Genomic DNA, 19,432 nt, shown 5'->3' on the forward strand with positions numbered 1-19,432 from the left:
GGAGCTGAAGAGAGGAGTCTCATATTCTGGAACAAGATGAAATTAACTATGTGGTCTCTAAGGGTCCCATCACTTCTGTAAACAGTGATGCCCTCAGTATTTCACAAAAGAAAGCTTGCAGTCTATTGAGAAACAAAGACCAGAAGAAAGGGATGGCACTGGAAGTGGGGTGTATAATGAACTAATGATAAAGGAGGAACACAAAAGCACCAAGTTAGGCAAAATAGCTGGAAATGCATAAATCAAGTCCATAGGTAATTACAGCATTCATCCATTCAACAAATGATTATAAAAAAGCTACTCTAGGCCAAGCCCTGGATGAGGTACTGGGGATGCAGGAGTAAGGACAACACAGTGCCCTGCAGGAGGCCACGACATGAACAACTCAGGGACTTGCTCTTACCTGCTGAAGTGTGAAGACACCAGCTTCCTGGAAGATACCTCACTAGCATTCATGTACTCCTTCATGAAGAGGATTCCTTTGCTGTAGAATGAGCACAGCAGAACAGAAAGAGGTATACTGAAAGATTCCAAGGGACTGGGCCTGTCCCAAAGGAGGGGTTCAGGGCTACGAGGATCCCCTAGCTGGTCTGACAGAAGCGAAGGAGCTAATGGGAAGGCCTGGGGGCAGAGGCGTTGATGTGCTCCAGCTGCTGCTGGGCAGGGACAGCAGCGAAGGGGAGCTGCTGGACTGCTGAGCCCATTGGGAACTCAGGATGAAATCAGAGCCCGTGGGTTCAGCTTGCTGTGTATGGATGTGCGAGCCCTATCTAGAAAGAGGGTCCCTGCCACCAGTGCTCATATGTTCTCCTCCTTCATGCAGATATCAACGTGACCAGAGGCTGACCTGTGCCACCAACTTCACTACAGTGGACTTTCCACCCCTCCTCTCTGTGTTTTCTTCTCCTTCTACTGGGACCAGGAGAGCCTCCAACTCTCAACCCTAGACTATTGGTCCTCTCCGCTCTGTGTGAATCTCCATCAGCAGTATAACCTCTCCCTTGTCATTCATGGAACTCCAGACGCCCAGAAGTCACCTCATCTTGGGCAGGCCCCTGGAAACTTTGGAACCAAAGAATGCTTCATGCTGGGCTGACCACATTCCTTATTTAGCCATTTCTCCGCCTGATGTCAGCAGAGGCACCTCTGACCCTCCCTCCACAAACCTCACTCAGCCTCCTTGCAATGGTTCTCTTCCTACACTCTAAGACAGTAGGTGAGGCCAGGAATGCAGGTGAGGGAGTAGGTGTGCGCCTCTCCTTACAATGGGTAACATGAGGGAGACAGGCATATGCTTGGGCCTCAGTGGGCTTTCTTTGGCCTTTCCAGGAATGTTCCACAAGGGTCATTACCAAGGTCCTCTGGATGTCAGAGCCCTAGGATGTACCACCTCAGCTTCTTATTGGGATAGGTGCTCAGGCTGTGCTCTGTGGCCCCTTAACCAAAGGACTGCTGGGAGTTGAGGAAGGCACTAAAGTTAATGTCAGGGAAGTGACATGGGCCAAAAGCCTAGTCCTTTAGCTCTATGGAGGAAACAGCCCAGAGAACATGTCCCAGGTTGTTCCTTCTTACCTGGCTGAGCTGGGGTCTATTTCACTAGAGGAGGCTGGGATGTAAACGTGAGACTGCTCAGTGGCAGCAGTGATTGTAACAGTGACCGTACAGCTTGAGTGGTTTCTCACCGTGAAGGAAGTAGAGGAAGGGGTGAGTGTGCCCATACTGAGAGGTGACATCCAACAGGGTCAAACAGGGTTTTTGAACCCTAATCCTCAGACTGCCATTCAAAGACTTTTCTTTTTTTTTAAATGCCAATGTTTTTGAAATAGCCCTCACAATTCCTGAGCTTTTGCTCTTTGAGACTCCTGAGGTTAATAGGTGGTACCACCCACTTTACAGATGAGAAAATCCAGACTAAGTGAGCCAGGTCACCCTGTGGGTCAGTGGCAAGACTCCAATCTTCCAGTATCCACCAGAGCTTCCCATTGCAGCCAAGAGCCTTGGCCCATGACTTATTTGGTCAGAGCATATCCATGGGGCTACTAGGGACTTGAAAGACACAGCCCAGCTCAACCCCTCACTGGATGGGACAGCCCCTTCCTAGGATCAGCTTCCCCTCCCCTAACCCTCCAGTGAACTCTTCGGAGAACACAAGGCTGAGGGAGAGAGGGACAAATGAATTTAAGCATCACCAAGGAAGAGAGTAGGATGCAGTTCATTCTGGAAAGCATCACTCATGAGCAGAGGCAAGAAACTGACAGGCATAATGGTTTTTATGAATCTCCATCTTTGAGTACAACATACAGCCCTTGGCCTGGCATCTGACCTCCTAGCCAGCTCACAAGGCCTTTCTGTGGCCAGGCCCGTACTTACTCTCACTTTGCCTGCTCCCAGGTCACCAGTCCCATACTAAAGCTGCTGCAGCTGCCCACTGCAATTCAGGGCATCCTCTTTGGCACTACCACTGCCACCCCTGCTCCGTTTCTGCCATCCATATCACGTCTTCCCACTGTCCAGGAGCCTGAGGCCAGCTCTTTGGGTGCACACTGCCCTGGGCTGATTTTAATTTCTCTACGACATGCTGCTGCTCACGTCATGCTCAGGATATGATCTGCCTCCACCTTGCCTAGGCTCTGGAGTATCATTCCCTTGACAGAGAATCTAGTACCCAAGACCTCAACTACTTTAAGAGTGTATGTATGTACGTATGTGGGGGGGGGGGAACAATCATGATCTAGCACCTGGTTGGCTCCCCAGCCTCATCTTCTTAAATGACGTCATGGGTACCTGAAGCTCTAACCATAATGAATGACCTCCCTTATACCTTTGCACGTAACACCACCTTCTCTTTCAGGAAGCCCTTCCAGGGTACCTGCCCTTTCATCCCAGGCCTCAAGGTTCCCGGTCACTCTGTGCATATTCTTATATCACTCTATGACACAGAAGTGCACCATGGAAAGTAGGGGAGGTGGACTGGCTGAGAGGGAAAGCCCCGCAGACAGGAATTTGCAAAGACAGATGGAGAATAAAATACAGAGCCAGAGAGTGAGAAGACCACTAACTATAAGAGGAAGGAAACAGCATCCTCTTCTGATTGAACAACAAACTGTCTGGCATCCTCTGATTCACACCCAGTACAACACTCAGGGGGACTGCAGAGCTGAGGGAGCAAGGTAAAAAATAATACCATGGGGATCCCTCCAGGACTCTAGTATGAGCAATGGGAAACCTCCAATGGCAGAGCTCCCTAACCCTCATCAGGTAATATCCCACTTCCTTCCTGTAGCCCCCTCCCCCTAGCCTACAAGGTCCAGCCCTGGCCCCGCTTCACCTCCTCACTTCACCTCCTGCTCTCCAACCACAGGGGCCTCCTTTCGGTCCCTGTTATAGACTCCCTCTCTTATTATGACCTCTGTACATGCTGTTTCCTCTACGCAGGTTTTGTCTTCCCAGGTTCTTTGCCAATGGCGCTTCCTTGTGGGTTAGGTCTCAAGTGAACTGTCCCTTTCTCGGCAGAAAAAGTTTCCACAGACCATCCAAGCTACAACATCCCTTACCCTGGCCTCTCCCCATCAGAGCCCTTAGTTTCTTTCTTTTCTGGCCTTATCACAAATAGAGAGGCAGCAGATACAGCACAGCAATTAGCAGTACAGGCTCTGGGCTCTGATTGTATGGATTCTAATCTGTTAGGCTACTGCCTGGTTGGATGAATGCAAGCTAACCTCCCTCTGCCTCAGTTTCTCATCTGTAGAACAGAGATAAGAGTACCTACCCATAGGATCGGTGTGAATTCAGTATGCATAAAGCATGGGAACAGTGCCTGTACATTCTCAGCACATGGAAAATACTAATAGGTATTACTGTGGGTTTTTTTTTTTTTTTTTGGTTATCACGTTTATTCATGGGTACACCATGTGCCCCTTCAGGGCAGGTGGGCAGGGCCCTGGCCATCTTGTTCAATATGTTTATGGCCACTGCCTACAACGGGCTCACATGAAGCTATTCCCAAACTTATGGGCACATTGGGAAAAGATCTCTGGGGAGCAAAGGGAGCACCTAAATGCTGCCATGCAAGGCCAAAGTGGTGGTGGCGGTAGTGGAAGATTTCATTGAACTTCCTTTATCTCTGGCAGGGAGTCCCATATACACTGGGGCATATCTCCCTCAGAGACCTTCTGTCTCCATGAACAGCTAAGGCACCCCATATCCTTCTCCAGAGCCAGGTATGCATGGTTCAAATAGCTGCCAGACAACATGGTTCTCTGTGCCAGATTTGGTCTATGGATTTGATGCTGCGACTCAAAACCAAAGCCCATGTAAACCTATCCCTCGGATGCTCATTGCTGGTCAGCTTCCCACTGGCTCCTAACCACTCACACCTGCAGAGGGTAACTGGCATGCTCAGTGTGTCAGGATTTGTTCTGGGTCATGAACCATGACAAAACCCTGGCTGTAGGAGCAGAAGCCCAGTACAGTATAGTATAGCACAAAGAGCACTTACCTGCCGGCCTGGCTCTCCAAATCCATGAGCTGCTGGGGTCTTGCGGGGCTGCTCCTCCCCTCTGGAGGGCTGAGGTCTTCGGAATGCTGGGCAAATGCAGCTGGGCCTCCCTGGCCACCTCGCAGGGCTGCAGGCTTCTCCTGCCAGTTGTCTCCCAGCTGGGCGACCACATTCTTCTCCTCCAAACCAGCCGAGGATCTGAGGAAGAACGAGCCCCCCTTATGGAGAGAGCATTGTGGGACTAGAGCCTGCGCGCCCACTGCCAGCTGATGTCACCTCCCATGGGCATAGCGGCTCCTCTCCTGGAGCGGGAGGGCAGAAAGGAGCGCAGCACGTCCTCCACATCGGGAAGCAGTCTGTTTCTCCCTCGGGAGGACCCCAGTACTGCTACTCCCTTCCCACCGACAAAGGTGGTGTCCCCAATAACATCTGATGAGCTCAGTGAAGTATTGAAAGACAAAAATCTACTCCTAGCTGGAAACAGTGGTACTCCTGTCCCTCTCCTCCCACTGTGATTCACCTTTCTCCAAGCCTTCCCCATCCCAGTCCGTCTTTCCTACCTAAAAAGTCCACAGCTGTATTTTCTTCCCGGGCTCGTGCTCTGGGTGGTGTATGCAGCCAGGGCCTGCAGGGTCCCCCCACCCCCAGCTCTCTGGGAAGGAGCTTCTACCCTAAGCTGCCCTGGCGGCTGGGTGGGGCGACAGAGATGGAATAGGACTGTCATGTAAGCTGTATTCTCAAAACTGATGGTGACCCCACAACTGGGGAGGGACATATAAACCAAAATGCTCCCAGGCACCTGGAGCCCATTTGTGATCCTCGTTCGCCATCTAGCGACCGGCGCGGGAAGAGTCGCAGATTAAGCCCTACCAGACTAGCTGGCCCAGGGCGGCCATTTTCTTCATTGACGGTTGCATTTCCCTGCGGGCACCGCGGTCCTAGCTCAGGGCTGCAAGAAATGGCGGCGCGCACAGGCGCACACACGCTGACCACCAGGCACTTAGGAGGCTGGCGCGTGCGCACGCAGCCACGCGGGTATCATGGCCCCTTTGTTTTCGCAGCTAGGACTTCCTTGTCTTTTTTATTGCGGTCACTATTTTCATCGGTCTTTTTTGCAGATGAAAAAGCTGGGGATCCCCTTGCACCTCATAAATGGCAGGATGGAACTTCAACCTCCTTCCTGTGGCTTAATCTGATTACATATCTACCTCTACATTTCCCATCTCTAAATCTTGGGATTAGAGTGGGCTGGAAACAAGAGCTAGAGCTCATCACTTAAACATCCTTTTTAAAGCAAACAAAAAGGTCTTTCTCAAGTTCAGCCGTGCTCCCTCCTGCAGAGCAGCTTCTCTTCCCCTCCAACCGCCAAACTTCTTGAAAGAGCTATTGGCACTCACTTCTTTATTCTCTTCTCCCTGTCAAACCAGCTGTGCTGAAGAACCTCCCTACCGCCATGTGTCTAGACCAGTATCATACCCTTTAGGCCCCTGCCCCCATTGGAGGCTCTTCAGGATTTCAGGTACCCCAAAATCAATCACCGGGGGCTGAAAAAACTAACTGGAAATGATTTGGATATTTTATCCAGGTAGATGAGCTTTCGAGACACCCCAACTGATGTTTGCTATCTCCTTGGTCCCTCACCCCAAATTTAGTCTACAGTTTCCTTAACGTTACATATCAGGGCCCCCCCAAAAAATTCTTAAAAGCCTCTTCCATAAATAGTGGTAGAAAGCTTTACCCTTAATATTGCACAGGTAACCTCAACTTGTCCCATGTGCCAGAAACATAATTCTGATAAAAATATAAAGCGAGGCAAAAACTAGAACCAACTCTTACTACTCTTATTAAAACCAGTGCATTTTGTGTTTCTGTATTTATACCTGACTCATGGCTGTAAATTTAGAATTAATGCCATAAAATCTCTCTTTCTTTCTGTGCGTTTATGTTTATTTGTATGTTATATATATGTAGTATTTTCTTGACTCTGGATAGTATTACCAAATTAACAACAAAATACCTTATGGTTTATTCCAATTGACTTAAAGAGAAATAGCACTTATATAAGTTGAATATACCTAAAACTCTCATAAATTAAACAATTTCTAATACCTGAATGTATAAAATAAAGTATTCTTATAAAAACTAGCCCAAATATTTTTAAAAATTCAAGCACAAAGAATTTAAGTAAATCTTTGCCAGACTAGTTAATTTTTTAAAAAACAGCTATGTGTCATGAGTTATAAACATTACAGTTAACAAAAGCATATATTTTTATTCTACTTGGGCATACTCTTTTAAAACATAAAACAGGTTTACTGGTCAAATAAGCTAGTATTACATCTACTAGATGTTTAAGATTATAAAAATATGAATTTGCTTTTAACTAAACAGAGTCATTTTTCTGAAAACTTTATTTCAACAGTAATTCTGTTTTATAATACATCAGCTTTAAAACAGTTTCCAAGATCTTCTGGGTAACTTAAAACCTCAGACTTATGCCCTGCCTGGTGTGGCTCAGTGGGTTGGGTATCGTCCTACAAAGCAAAAGCCTGCTGGTTCAATTCCCAGTCAGGACACATGCCTGGGTTGTGGGCCAGGTCCCCAGTTGAGGATGTGCGAGAGACAACCAATCAATGTATCTCTCGCACATCAGTGTTTCCCTCCCTCTTTTTCTCTCTCCCTTCCCCTCTCTCTAAAAATAAATTTTAAAAAATCTTTTTAAAAACCCTTACACTTATGCTACATTAAATTCATTAATGGCTACTCATTAAATACCTAGATCATTTTTAAGTAAGATAAAATACTGAAACATCAGTTACTAAGCCTAATTTTAAATTTACATACATTTTGCTTATTTTATGTAGCACAGAGAGGTTGTATTTGGATCTGTTAATAAATGGGTTCATTTGTCTACACTGAAAAAAATACCATAAGAGGTATATAAGTTTTTATGGGATATATATTCATAAATGTTACTAGCCTACCAAATGCTGTATATGACAGACAGTTCAAAAGGATCTACCTCCTAGTTTTCTCTGTGAAATAGAAGTTACTAATAGTTAAAAATTATAATTGATATTTATAAATGTGACTGCTAACAGTAATAATGGCAAAGGGGAACAACTTTGAATGCAAGATACGCAAATATGTTTATGCTAACGGAAAAGAATAGTTTTGTCCTAAATTAAAATAACTAGTGGTTCCAATAAATATAAGACAAAATGTAAATGGATATTTTTCAAATTATAAAAGGCTCACAGAAAAGAAATTTTAATTGGCATGGTCAAAATTGACTAAAATTTAATGAGACTGTAAGATTTTCACAAAAGAGCTCTAGTATCAAATCTTATACTGATGCATAACTAAAACCTGGCTTTTCTTTGTTAAAATAACAAAACTTCCTTGGATCAATGGTCTGCTCTTAATAAAAGTTTATAAATGAGTTTATAAATGACTTTATTTCCTTCTGCGTAATCTGTGTAAAAGGCAAACTTTTTGTCTTACCAAATATATGTCCTATCCTTTATGTTGACTTAATCATGTCTTCAGTTATTTTTAAAAGGGTTTGTAACTTTAAAGGAGCTAAGAATCTTTACAGTCACATCACCTCCTATGCTTACTTTAAAATTTTTGTCACTTTGATTCAACAGATAATCAAGTATTATCACTATCCCATAATCTTATTTAATGATATGTCCAAACCTCCTGATAACATACATTTCGCATTCCATAAACCAAATGTGGGCTCTCTTTTACACCTAAAACTGACAGTGGGATTTCCCAAAGGACTGAAAGGATTTGTTTGTTCTTTCACCTTGTAACAAGATAGGTGCTAAAAATAATTAGGTTTGTTTAATATTGTATAAATTGCATGGAAAGCATTATGCAATCCCCCCCCAATAATTAATGTCTTTACTAAATTAAATTTTAGTAGGTAAAATTTTAATTATATAAATATTTCAGAAATTATATAAAATTCTTAGAGATTTGTCACTGCCCTCACTGCCCATGATATGCTTTCATTTCTCAGAGTCCTGGTGCTGCCTTGCCTGATATTAGACAACAGCAGCACAGTGTTATTAGCCATAATTTCAACTATTTTTAAATGTTAACTTAGTTGCAATTTTACTTTTTAACATGAAATCCAGTGTATTCTAAGGTAGTGTTTTGCGATTGGAAGTTCACATTGCTTACCTGTGGAATTTTGTTAATATACAAATGTTTAGGACCTTTTCTTCATTGGAAACTTGATTTAATTCTGTTCCTAAATCTTATGTTTTTAAATATGTTTTGATTACCATATGTATGTCTGGTCTCTCACCAGTTTGAGGCTTTTCCTTTTAAAAGGGCCATTGCCACTGATGTTGCTAAACTTTTTTTTTTTTTTTTTTTTAGAACAAATATCCCCACATGGGAAATTCTGGCTCTTTCAAGTGACTGAGAAATTCCTTTCACCAGGTAAGTAATCCAAGAAATCCAACAAATTTTTTGCTCTGTCCCCCCAGATTACATGGTCCTTATCATCCTCAGTCATCTGAAAAGATAGAGCTAATGGACTATAAAAATGAAAGTTTGCTAAACTGATGGAAAAACTCAATCTTCCACGGCCAAAGATTTTACCCTTAGACCTGACTGCCCTCTGAATCTCTCCAGCTGGGTCACACCAACTGTTCCCATATGAAATATTAACTGACCAACCCATGAGAATCCCCTATTCTGTCTGGTCTCTTCAAGATTTTGACCTGGTCGATTCAGACATTGTAAAATTCTGACAAGGGTTTTTCCTATCCTCCATTCATGCCCCCTCACAATTCTGCTGTTACAGTTGCCTACAGCCCTGCAGTTCTTATTCTGCCTCCCTCTGTGCTCCCTGGAATTCCAGGCTAGTCAAGCCTCTTCCACTAAGAGGGTGTACCTATCGGCTTTCCTCTTGGTGTATGCCCAGACTGGGGCTGAGGGGCTGCTTGATCCCCTGGCCCAGACTCCAAATGCCACTGTTAATAATGAACCCACTCTATTGAAATGCCATGCTGTTACTAGACCTAAAGACTGGAAACAGAACCTGCTGAGTCAGGAAAGAGGACTTGTCCACAGTTACACTCCAGCATGTTCCAGGACTTGGGCTACTAGGAGGAAGATAGGAAGGGCACTTGAACAGTGTTGCTGTCCGCCTCAGAAACACAGTGTAGTGTGCCAGGGTGGCCTAGGCAGATCATCCTCTTGGAAGCCACAGCCTTGATTCAGGTGTCCTTGTCTGCGAACCTGTTTAGGTATGCTGCCTTGGCTAGGTATCTCCATGTACTGGACAGTTCCTCAGCTGGCTCCAGGCAATGCAGTGGCAGCCTGGACATCCTTTGCCCAACACCCAGGCCAGAAGGGGTCACATACTCCATCCATCCACTCAAGCCAGGAATGTGGCTTTCTGACATGACACTTACCTGTACCTCACTGCTTCCCCAAGTCTTACTAGTCACCAACTTCTGGGTCCACTATACTTATTCAACAGTTCTCTCTGTCTCTGTCTCCATGGTTACCAGGTGTCCCATCATTTCTTCCCTAGAGAACTGGAACCATTTCCTAGCTCTTTTTCCTGCCTCCACCCTGCCCAGATCCAGTTCATTCTTCTGACTGTCACCAGAGATAACCCAAGCACAAGTCTGACCATATCATTCCCCTGCTTAAAACTTTTCTGGCTCTGTAGGTGGAAATATAAAATGGTGCAGCTGCTGTAGAAAACACGATGCTGGCTCCTCCAAAAATATAAACATATAATTACCATATGATCCAGCAATTCCACTTCTTGGTACATACCCAAAAGAATTCAAAGTAGGATCCTAAAGAGATATTTGCATATCCATGTTTAGTGCAATATTATTAACAATAGTCAAAAGTTGAAAGCAACCAAAGTGTCCACTGACAGATGAATGGATAAACAATATGCTGAATGTCCATATTCTGGAATATTATTCAGCCTTACAAATGAAGGAAATTCTGACACAAGCTACAACGGGATAGAACCTTGAAGACACTATGAAAAATGAAAGATACCAGTCACAAAAGGACAAGTACTGTATTAACCCACTTACATGAGGTCTGTAGAATAGTTAAATTCAAAATAGGGTGGTAGATACCAGGAGCTGGGGGGAGGGTATGGGGAGTTAGTGTTTAATGGGGACATAGTTTCACTTTTGCAAGATGGAAAGAGTTTTGGAGATGGATGGTGGCGATGGTTGTACAAAAATATGAATGTGCTTAATACCACTGAACTGTACACTGAAAAGTAGTTATAGTAATTTTTATCTTACGAATATTTCACAACTTAAAAAGACATCTTACTGGCTCCTTTTTGTCCTTGGGAGAAAGTCTAAGTCCTTATTATGGCATAAGGATATGACCTTGACCATCACTTTGTGATCATGTGGTTTTTGTCATTTATTAGATTGATATGCTGTGTTGGTATCCCTGAGACCACCCCCAGGGTCAGTAATTCTCCTGGAGGACTCCAAGACTCAGCATGGAGCTGTCCTCATGACTAAGATTTATTACCACAGAAAGATAACAAACAAAATCAGCAAAATGAAAATCCAGTGTTTTTAGTCACAGCCCAAGGGTTTCACTGGGGGCTGGTCACACAGGCACTTTTTGCTTGACACTAACCCAAATTCCCAGGTCCCAGAAGGCAATCAGAGTTTCAGTATAAAGCACATTGTTTATATAAGCAACCTATGCCACCAGCCTTATCTCTTATCATTTAGGGAAAGGTTCATATCTGTGTAAAGAACTGTCTACCTTTTAAAGTTCCCAGAGGCCAAGGGCCCGCCTTGCAAACAGGCCTTTCTAAGGAGAGCAGTCTCAAGCTTTCTAGGTTAACTCTTGTCTGCACGCCATCCTCCTAACATCAACGCCTCCACTGCTTTCTCATCATAAATTGCAGCCATTTGAAACCACAGGGTACATCCCAAATACGTTGCACTGCTACCTATCTTCCCTGTAGCATTGGAGAGTCTTCTTACTCCTGGATCCCTCCTTCACCTCCATGCAAACTTTTTCAAGAGGAACAGCTACTGTCACCTCTGTGAAGCCTTCCCTGATGCTGTGAGGCTAGGCAAGTCACATGTTCCTTCTCGTATACTGCCATAGTACCTCATCCATACCCACAGGTCAGCACTTAGCACTCTCAAGGGCTGTGAACTCCTTGAGGTCAGGGGCCAAATCTTATTTGTCTGTATCCCCAGTATAGTATATAGCTTGACAGCAGCTAATATAGTCACTAAGTAAAATATGGTTTAATTATGGAATGTGTGGTTCATTAATTCACAGAAGAAATCAAGTTGCTCACATTACTCTGCTCATTCCTTTCCCTGCCTTCTGACCTATGTCTGCACTCAGCCTTCCCTGTCTCAGAGACATAGCTCTCTCCTTCTTGCTCAAGGCTCTGGAACAACCCCCGCCCCAGCCCTCACCTTGACCTCAATGACCCTTCACCTTAAAGTGTGCTCACTTTCTCTTTAAACAGCAAACTCATCTTACCTGGCAGGTATTTCCTCCCCTGGATACATAAGCACACACCGTACGAGGCCCTCTGCTTTATCTTGTAGCTGTTCACCTGCTCACTCCTCCCACATCCATCACTTCATGGCCAGCATTTTAGAAAGACTTGTGTACCTCTGTCAACTGTACCTCCTCACTGACCACTCCCTCCTCAATCCACCACAATCCATCCACAGCCTTTCTGCTCTCTCAACATGCTGCCCTCAAGTCAGCCATAAATTCTATGTTGCCAAATCTGATGGACCTATCTCAAGGTCCACAGCACACAGGAAAGTTAGCTTAGCCTGGCTTGGTTTTCACGAGTGTATTCTTTTGAGTTTCTTCCATTTATCCAAAATTTTCTCTCTCAATACCTTTCCTCAGGTCCTCTTTTTCTAGAAGACCCTTCAGTATTATCTTCCAGAATTCTGACCCATCTGCCTTTGTTTCTCTCTTATTTTTTACCTTTATTCTTTTTATATGTTTGGTGGGAATTTTAGAAAGCCAATAATTATCACCCCCCCCCCTATTTTTTCTTTTTTGAGACAAAAGAAGAGAAGAAAGTGTATATAAATGTTAGCTGGTGAAGCAAATGGCTTTACATGCTAAGCCAGAAAGGAAGACTGTTCTTGCATTTCTGAACCACAGGGACTCAATCATCCAGCCAAGGGCTTGGCAAGATGACTGGCCCCAGATGCTTGTGGGGAGAAGCAGAGAATTCAGGGGGAACCTTCTGGGCTGCAGATCTATCTGATGGCTATGTGCTTTCAAAGACAGGGAGACCTAGGGTCCAAGCATTCCCCAACTTGGCAACCAAATAAGCCATTCCCAAGAGAAGAGGAGGAAGGCAGATCAGGAGAATAAACAAAAGACCTGGGAAACAGTATTCTCCCCCCTTCCAGTCAACCTCATTGTCCAGACCCGTTTACCCAATAGCCTATTAAACATCATTGTCTGGAGTCCCTACAGACAGTTCACATTCAGCATAGCCCAAGTGACCCTATCATATCTCTGCACAGCACATCCACAAACTGCTTGTAGGCCCTCAGCTAGTTCCTGTTACAGTTTGGAGCCCACATCAACCACCAAGTTGCCAAACCCTGAAATTTCAGGAGCAGCCTTGGCTTGCATTTTCCCTCACTTTTACCCTTAATAGAAGAACAACAACAAAAAAATGTGGCCTCATTGCTTCTCTCTGGGATGAGCAGAAGGTTCCTTAGTGGTGTCTTGACTCACGTAGCTGTCTACCTGCTGGCCTGATCCTACACATGGCAGTTGGAAGGAATCTTCCTACAAACCGTCTGGTCATCTTGCTCTCCTGAAAGGTGTCAGTGGCCCCTGGGGCGTCAAAAGGTGGGTCACACTCCTTAACCTGGGGCCAAGGATGGGCAAAGGAATCAAGGATGAGTTGGATATTCTTATTTAAGAAAACCTTTTACCTAACAGGAGAGACTGGCCCTAAAAATAGACTCCTATCTAACTAACTATGGAATGTCTGCAGTATCAGGACTCCAGTACCGTGAGGATGGATGAACATTTGTATTTTATACATGCAATAGAAGCCATAAGTACCATTTCCTGTTCCCTGGAGTAAAAGAGCCTTGGTTCTCCCTTTCTCGTATTTCTGTCATGTATGAGAAACCATTTGCTTGGATCTGTGGAAATGGTAAGTGCTTTCAATTGCTCTCTCTGAAATCTCCAAGCAAGACAAGCTTGCTGTGTCTTGGCAGTCCGTCAACATGTTTGTAAGCTGTACAAGGCAAGAGATGTACAGGCCAGCATTTCAGATGCTGTCAGGAGAGCCTTGATTTGAACACTTCAACTCATACCACATGGTCCCCTCTGGTCACAGTTACACTTGTGCACACAGACACACACCAACACATTGCCAGTCACAATCCCACTTCCACCCTCAATGGCACTGTCACCCTGTCAAATGCCTGCTTACTCATGCTCTCCTTTTCTCACTCCAACCTTCTTCCTCGCTGCTTCACCCTGCTGCTTTCTCTCACTTCTTGTCCCCGTCAACACACAAATAGCCTTCAGCCTACCTGGGGGACCCCCAACCTGAAGTGCATGTATACTCTGGGAGACCTCCTTTCTGCTCTACACTTCAGGAATTAGCCTGGGCTTCTTATCTCCAGGGACAGAAACCTGCTACCACAACAAGCCTCATCCCAGCTCCTTATACCACAGGAAGCCCCTTGATATTGCCCTGTGCCCAGGGAATGACCATTCTAACCCCACACTGGGCGACACGCTGAGCACCCAGGGGTGTGATATGCCAGGCACTAGCCTAAATGTGGGCCCCAGTGGGTCATGGACCCTGAGAAAGTTCCAGCTTGGGAAGGTGGGAGCCCAGCACTGAGAGCACTTACCTGCCGGCCTGGCTCTCCAAATCCATGAGCTGCTGGGGTCTTGCGGGGCTGCTCCTCCCCTCTGGAGGGCTGAGGTCTTCGGAATGCTGGGCAAATGCAGCTGGGCCTCCCTGGCCACCTCGCAGGGCTGCAGGCTTCTCCTGCCAGTTGTCTCCCAGCTGGGCGACCACATTCTTCTCCTCCAAACCAGCCGAGGATCTGAGGAAGAACGAGCCCCCTTATGGAGAGAGCATTGTGGGACTAGAGCCTGCGCGCCCACTGCCAGCTGATGTCACCTCCCATGGGCATAGCGGCTCCTCTCCTGGAGCGGGAGGGCAGAAAGGAGCGCAGCACGTCCTCCACATCGGGAAGCAGTCTGCTTCTCCCTCGGGAGGACCCCAGTACTGCTACTCCCTTCCCACCGACAAAGGCCATCCCCAAATGTACTAGGTGAAGCCTGAGTCTTATGCTTTTGCCACCCCATGAATTCAGCAGGGAGGGAGTGGCTTCCTAGCCATCCCAGGCATCAAGCTCTTCGGAAGGTCTTCCTTCTTCCCTGGTCTCATATCACACCAACATTTGTACACTCCTCCCATCACGATCCTTTTCCTAAGGTGCTTCCAAGGGCTTTGTTCTCTCTGCTGGTCCCTCCTCCAGAACCTCTATCCTATGTGATGCTGCTGCCGCCTGGTAGCCTCACACACTAAAAATGTCATATGCCCACTAGGCCAGAGGGAAAGACTAAGCCAGGTTATTGACAGCATAAGCCAAGCATTCTATAAAATGAAAACCGAGTTAACCTTCACCTTGATTCTGGCTCATCCTGAACTCAAACCTCCCAAAATTAGCAACCTGCCTTCAATTGGCAGTGGGGCTACCCAGGCACAAGACCACACCACCGGCTACCTCCAGCCCTGGGACTCTTGATTTATGCAAGTTAATCCTAGAGTAGGAAGATTGCCTGCCTTCAGGCTGGAATAACAGGGAAGCAATGACCATACTTTTTGAAGAGTATGCCATGAAAGCAACATGACTCTTCAGCCTCAGGTGGAGGGAACCAAAATACCCCAGCAAGTAGAAGCCAAACACCATTTCCAGCTACACCTGGCAGATCTGCAGGCAAGTGAGTACTGTGCCCTGCTGTGCTGCTTTTACTGACAGTCTGCTGCAGCCCAGACAGATACCAAAAATGCTCTGCATAGATAATGCAAGTCTTTTAGCAGCAGGATATCCTGACACACCACCTTCAGCTCTGCCTGTGACATACATGCTTGAGCCAAAGATAAACCTGGAAGGCCTAAAGACTTTGCTTAATGGGAACCCTGAACTAGCTTTTCTGTGGACTTAATCAGAGTCCTGTTGTATCCCATGTCCTCTATAGAGTTATAGTAATAGAGGTTGTCCTCACCAAATTTGTGAATAAAGCCAAAATGTCTTCAAAGACCAATTTGGGAGTCTACTGCAACACAGGGACAAGTGTGAATAAGGCTCCCTCACCCTCGGCGTACAATTATAGGAGGTATAACCCATGTGATGCATAAAAAGGAAATCTTAGCAAAATGTCACAGGAAGTCTTGCTGAGCAATGTAACAGCCTTGAGGCCTTCCAGGCCCGTAATGCATTATCTGGAAGTCAAGCATTTAGAGATAGGCAAGGTAACACTTTTGGCTGTCACTATATCAAAGATCTAATAGCCCAGTACAACTTCTGCCAATTCTCAACACAATCACAATCACTGCATGGTAAAGAACACCACCTTCCACTCTTGTATTACCTCCAACAGACTCCTCTACTGATTGACAACAGTAGTCTTCAGTGAATAAATTTGCTTAAACTTCACCTGTTCTTCATGCAGAAAGAACATAAGCCTGAAATGCCCAGATTGCAACAAAACAAAGAGGAAAATAGTTTATGTGTTAGATGTAAAGCCTAATAATAAAAAGTTTAGTGGGGAGAACATGAGCTACTCTCTTATTAAGTGAAATCAATAAAGCTGGTGAAGGGGAGCAGAGGCCAGCTTCCTGAGTGTCCTTGAGTAGCTATGGTGGAAGGAGGCATTCCTTTCGGGCTGCTTCTTTAGTTCTAAGTTTTCATAAACTTTGTGCCACGAAATGCTTTACACATACAAATCCATTAACCTATCAGCAACCCTGTGTGATACGAACTATTATTACGTCTATTCTGCAGGTGAGGAAATTGAAGCACACAGTTGATGAGTAAGATACGTAAGGTCACAGAGCAACTAAGTCACAGAACTTAAATTTAATATCAAGCACTGGCGTCCAGGCTCTTAATTACTCTACCATATCACCTCTTTCTGTACGTATGATGAAGCAAGATCAAGTTAGGGCAGAATTCCTCAAGTTTGGGACAGTTACATTGCCCTACAGGATCTCCCCGCCCACCCCCAGCTCTTGGGAACTAAGCTCCTCCCCACCGAGCCCCAGAACGCAGAGCAGGTAGGTCCGCCCTGGGGTCCCTCGTGAGTGGATGGTCCAGCTGCCCTCCCTACGTGTCACAGGCCCTGCCCCCGCACAGCTCTGAGGACCAGGGTCCAGGGAAGACTGACTCCAGGGCACCCTGCCAAGGAGGATCGGGGCCACGGGAGCGCATTTCGGCTGCTTGCGGGTACTCAACTCTCTTCTCCTCTTCCGCCTCCGCTTGAACTGCGGCGGTAGAAGGAGCTTCAACTCCATGGAGAGTGGGACACCGCGTTCACCCGGCCTACGGGGGAAGGGCAGCGGGAGTCCAAGTGGCCCGGCCCATCTGTGATCCTCGCGCGCCATCTATCGGCCAGCGCGGGCACGGACGCCAGAGAAGCGCGAGAAACCTATTTTCTGGGTGGGCAGCCATTTCGCTTTGTGGAGAGTCACATTTCCCGACAGGCACTGCGACCAGAGCTTGCGGCTGCAGGGAAATGGCGGCGCGCGCGCGCGCGCGCGCACGCACGCACACACGGCGCAGGCGCTCAAGACTCGCACGCGCAGGCGCACGCGGAAAGGTTTCCATGCTTGGGCGCAGGCGCACGCACGCACGAGCGCAAGGCACGCGCGCGCAGGCGCACGCGGAAAGGTTTCCATGCTTGGACGCAGACGCTCGCACGTAGGCGGGGCGCAGGCACGCAGGCCAGGCGCAAGAGCACGCACGCACGCAGGTCGGGCGCGGGCGCACGCACGCACCCGGGCGAAGGCCGAACGCGGGACAGGCGCGCGCAGGCGCACACAGGGTCCCTTGCCCCACAAGGTGCAAACGCGCGCAGGCGCGCATCCTGTCTCGCTGCCCAGACCCGTGAAAGACTCATAGGTTTTCTTTGCGTCCACCCTTTTTTCTTCTCAGCCTAGAATCTCCTGGCTTTCCATAGAGGTCGTGAAAGCTCTTGAACAGGGCTTGTCAACTTCGTCTCTGTTGACATTTTGTACTGGATACTGTGCATTATAGGACTTTGGGCACCATCCCTGGTTTCCACCAACTAGTTTTCAAGAAGCACCTTCTTTCCAGCTGTGAGAATCACTAGTGTCTCCAGACATTGCCAAATGACCCCTAGACGGTGGGGAGGTTCAGAACCAGTTCCCTACAACAATAGTTCTTAACCTAGACTGGACATAAGAAGAAACCGGGAGCTTTTAAAAAAGACATTGATGGCGGAGTCCCACCCCAGAGCAACTAAATCCAATTTCTGCGTAGAGCTCGGGAAGTTTTTTTTTTTTTTTAATGTTTAAAAACACTTCCCGAGTGATTCTCAAGTGCAGCCAGACTTGTAAAACACTGTTCAAGAAAGCAGGTAGGTCCTCCCTGGGGTCCCTTGTGAGTGTATGCTCCAGTTGTCCTCCCTACGTGTCACAGGCCCTGCCCCCGCACAGCTCTGAAAACCAGGGTCCAGGGACGACTGATTCCAGGGCACCCTGCCAAGGAGGATCGGGGCCACGGGAGCCCTTTTTGGCTGCTTGTTTTGCAAACTTTTACGTATCAGAGGAAAGTGTAGTTTCCAGCCTGGTCACATGTAAAGAAGTAACTGCAGTGTGGTGTGAAAATGCAAAAATGCACTCACCTTTTAAACATCTAACTTAGACCATGTTCCTCTTCATCTTAAACTTGAAATAAGATCCAACCTTTTTTTTCATGGCTTACCAAGGCTTTGCTCCATCTATGGTCCCCCCTTACTGGCAAGGCTCCAGCCACTATATGCTTTGGAACATGCTGAGCAGGTTCCCACTGCAGGGGTTTTAGGTTTGCAGTTCCCTCTATGCAGCTTTTTTCTCCTTGCTCTTTCTAGAGTTCCTTCTCCTTAGAGGAGCTCACTTTGAGTCACCTCCCTCTCTCTACCCATCTAAGCAGTAGCCCTGCTCACTGCCATCATTCTATCTCAGCACGCTGGCTGTTTCTTTCAGAGCACTGTTCTTCCCAGGAGGCACAGAGACTTGGGTTCCAAATCTTTGATCTTCATTCTAATTAGGTGCAAATCCTACAGGACTCTGGGGAGGGCTGTATGAGTGAGAGATTGCGAGTAGAGGGCAGGGTACAAAGCATGTGCCCCAAAGCTAAGTAACTGTTGTGATCTTTAACAAAGTTCCTGTTCCACCATACCCCCACAAGGACCTTCAGTGCCAGTCACACTCAGCTACATGCAATGCCCAGAAAACACCAGGTTTATTGGAGCCCTTTGTAAATACTGTTCCCTTTGCTTGGAGGACTCCTATTCACCTTTCAAGATTCAGTTCAAAAGCCACCTTCCCCACGAAGCCACTATGCCTGCGCCCCTTCGCCTGCTGCAGCATGATATGTTGCTCCTGTCTGGGCCAGGCTTTGCTCCCCATCAGCCATGTCTGATTTGTCTGTGTGCTTCAGCCTCCAGCACAGGGCATTTGCTGTCTGAGTGGTTGCTGACTGATGGTGGAAGACTTCCTGGCTAAAGGCAACATGATGTAGTGGAAGGCTCCATAGACCCAGAGGCAGAGACCACAGGGTTTCAGCTGTGGCTTTCAGCTAGAGCACAAGGCCTCGCCATGTGCACTGTGCATTGGGCCAGCTCATAGGCCTCGCTGGCCTT

At 46.7% G+C, this 19,432-nt stretch overlaps 1 protein-coding gene across 1 annotated transcript in view; it reads right to left on the minus strand.

Annotated features, from left to right (window-relative positions):
• ZNF185 (zinc finger protein 185 with LIM domain) overlaps nucleotides 1-19,432 on the minus strand; it is a 64,433-nt gene that overhangs the window by 8,084 nt on the left and 36,917 nt on the right. The window contains exons 16-18 of the mRNA XM_054581792.1: nucleotides 14,407-14,604; nucleotides 4,499-4,696; nucleotides 404-484 (exon numbers count right to left, since the gene is read on the minus strand). Of these exons, the coding sequence (XP_054437767.1) occupies nucleotides 404-484; nucleotides 4,499-4,696; nucleotides 14,407-14,604 (477 nt within the window). The remainder of the gene's footprint in view (nucleotides 1-403; nucleotides 485-4,498; nucleotides 4,697-14,406; nucleotides 14,605-19,432) is intronic.

Source organism: Pteronotus mesoamericanus, unplaced genomic scaffold (assembly GCF_021234165.1).
Source record: "Pteronotus mesoamericanus isolate MK-2021 breed Mesoamerican mustached bat unplaced genomic scaffold, CSHL_Meso_final contig_66, whole genome shotgun sequence".
NCBI lineage: Eukaryota > Metazoa > Chordata > Mammalia > Chiroptera > Mormoopidae > Pteronotus > Pteronotus mesoamericanus.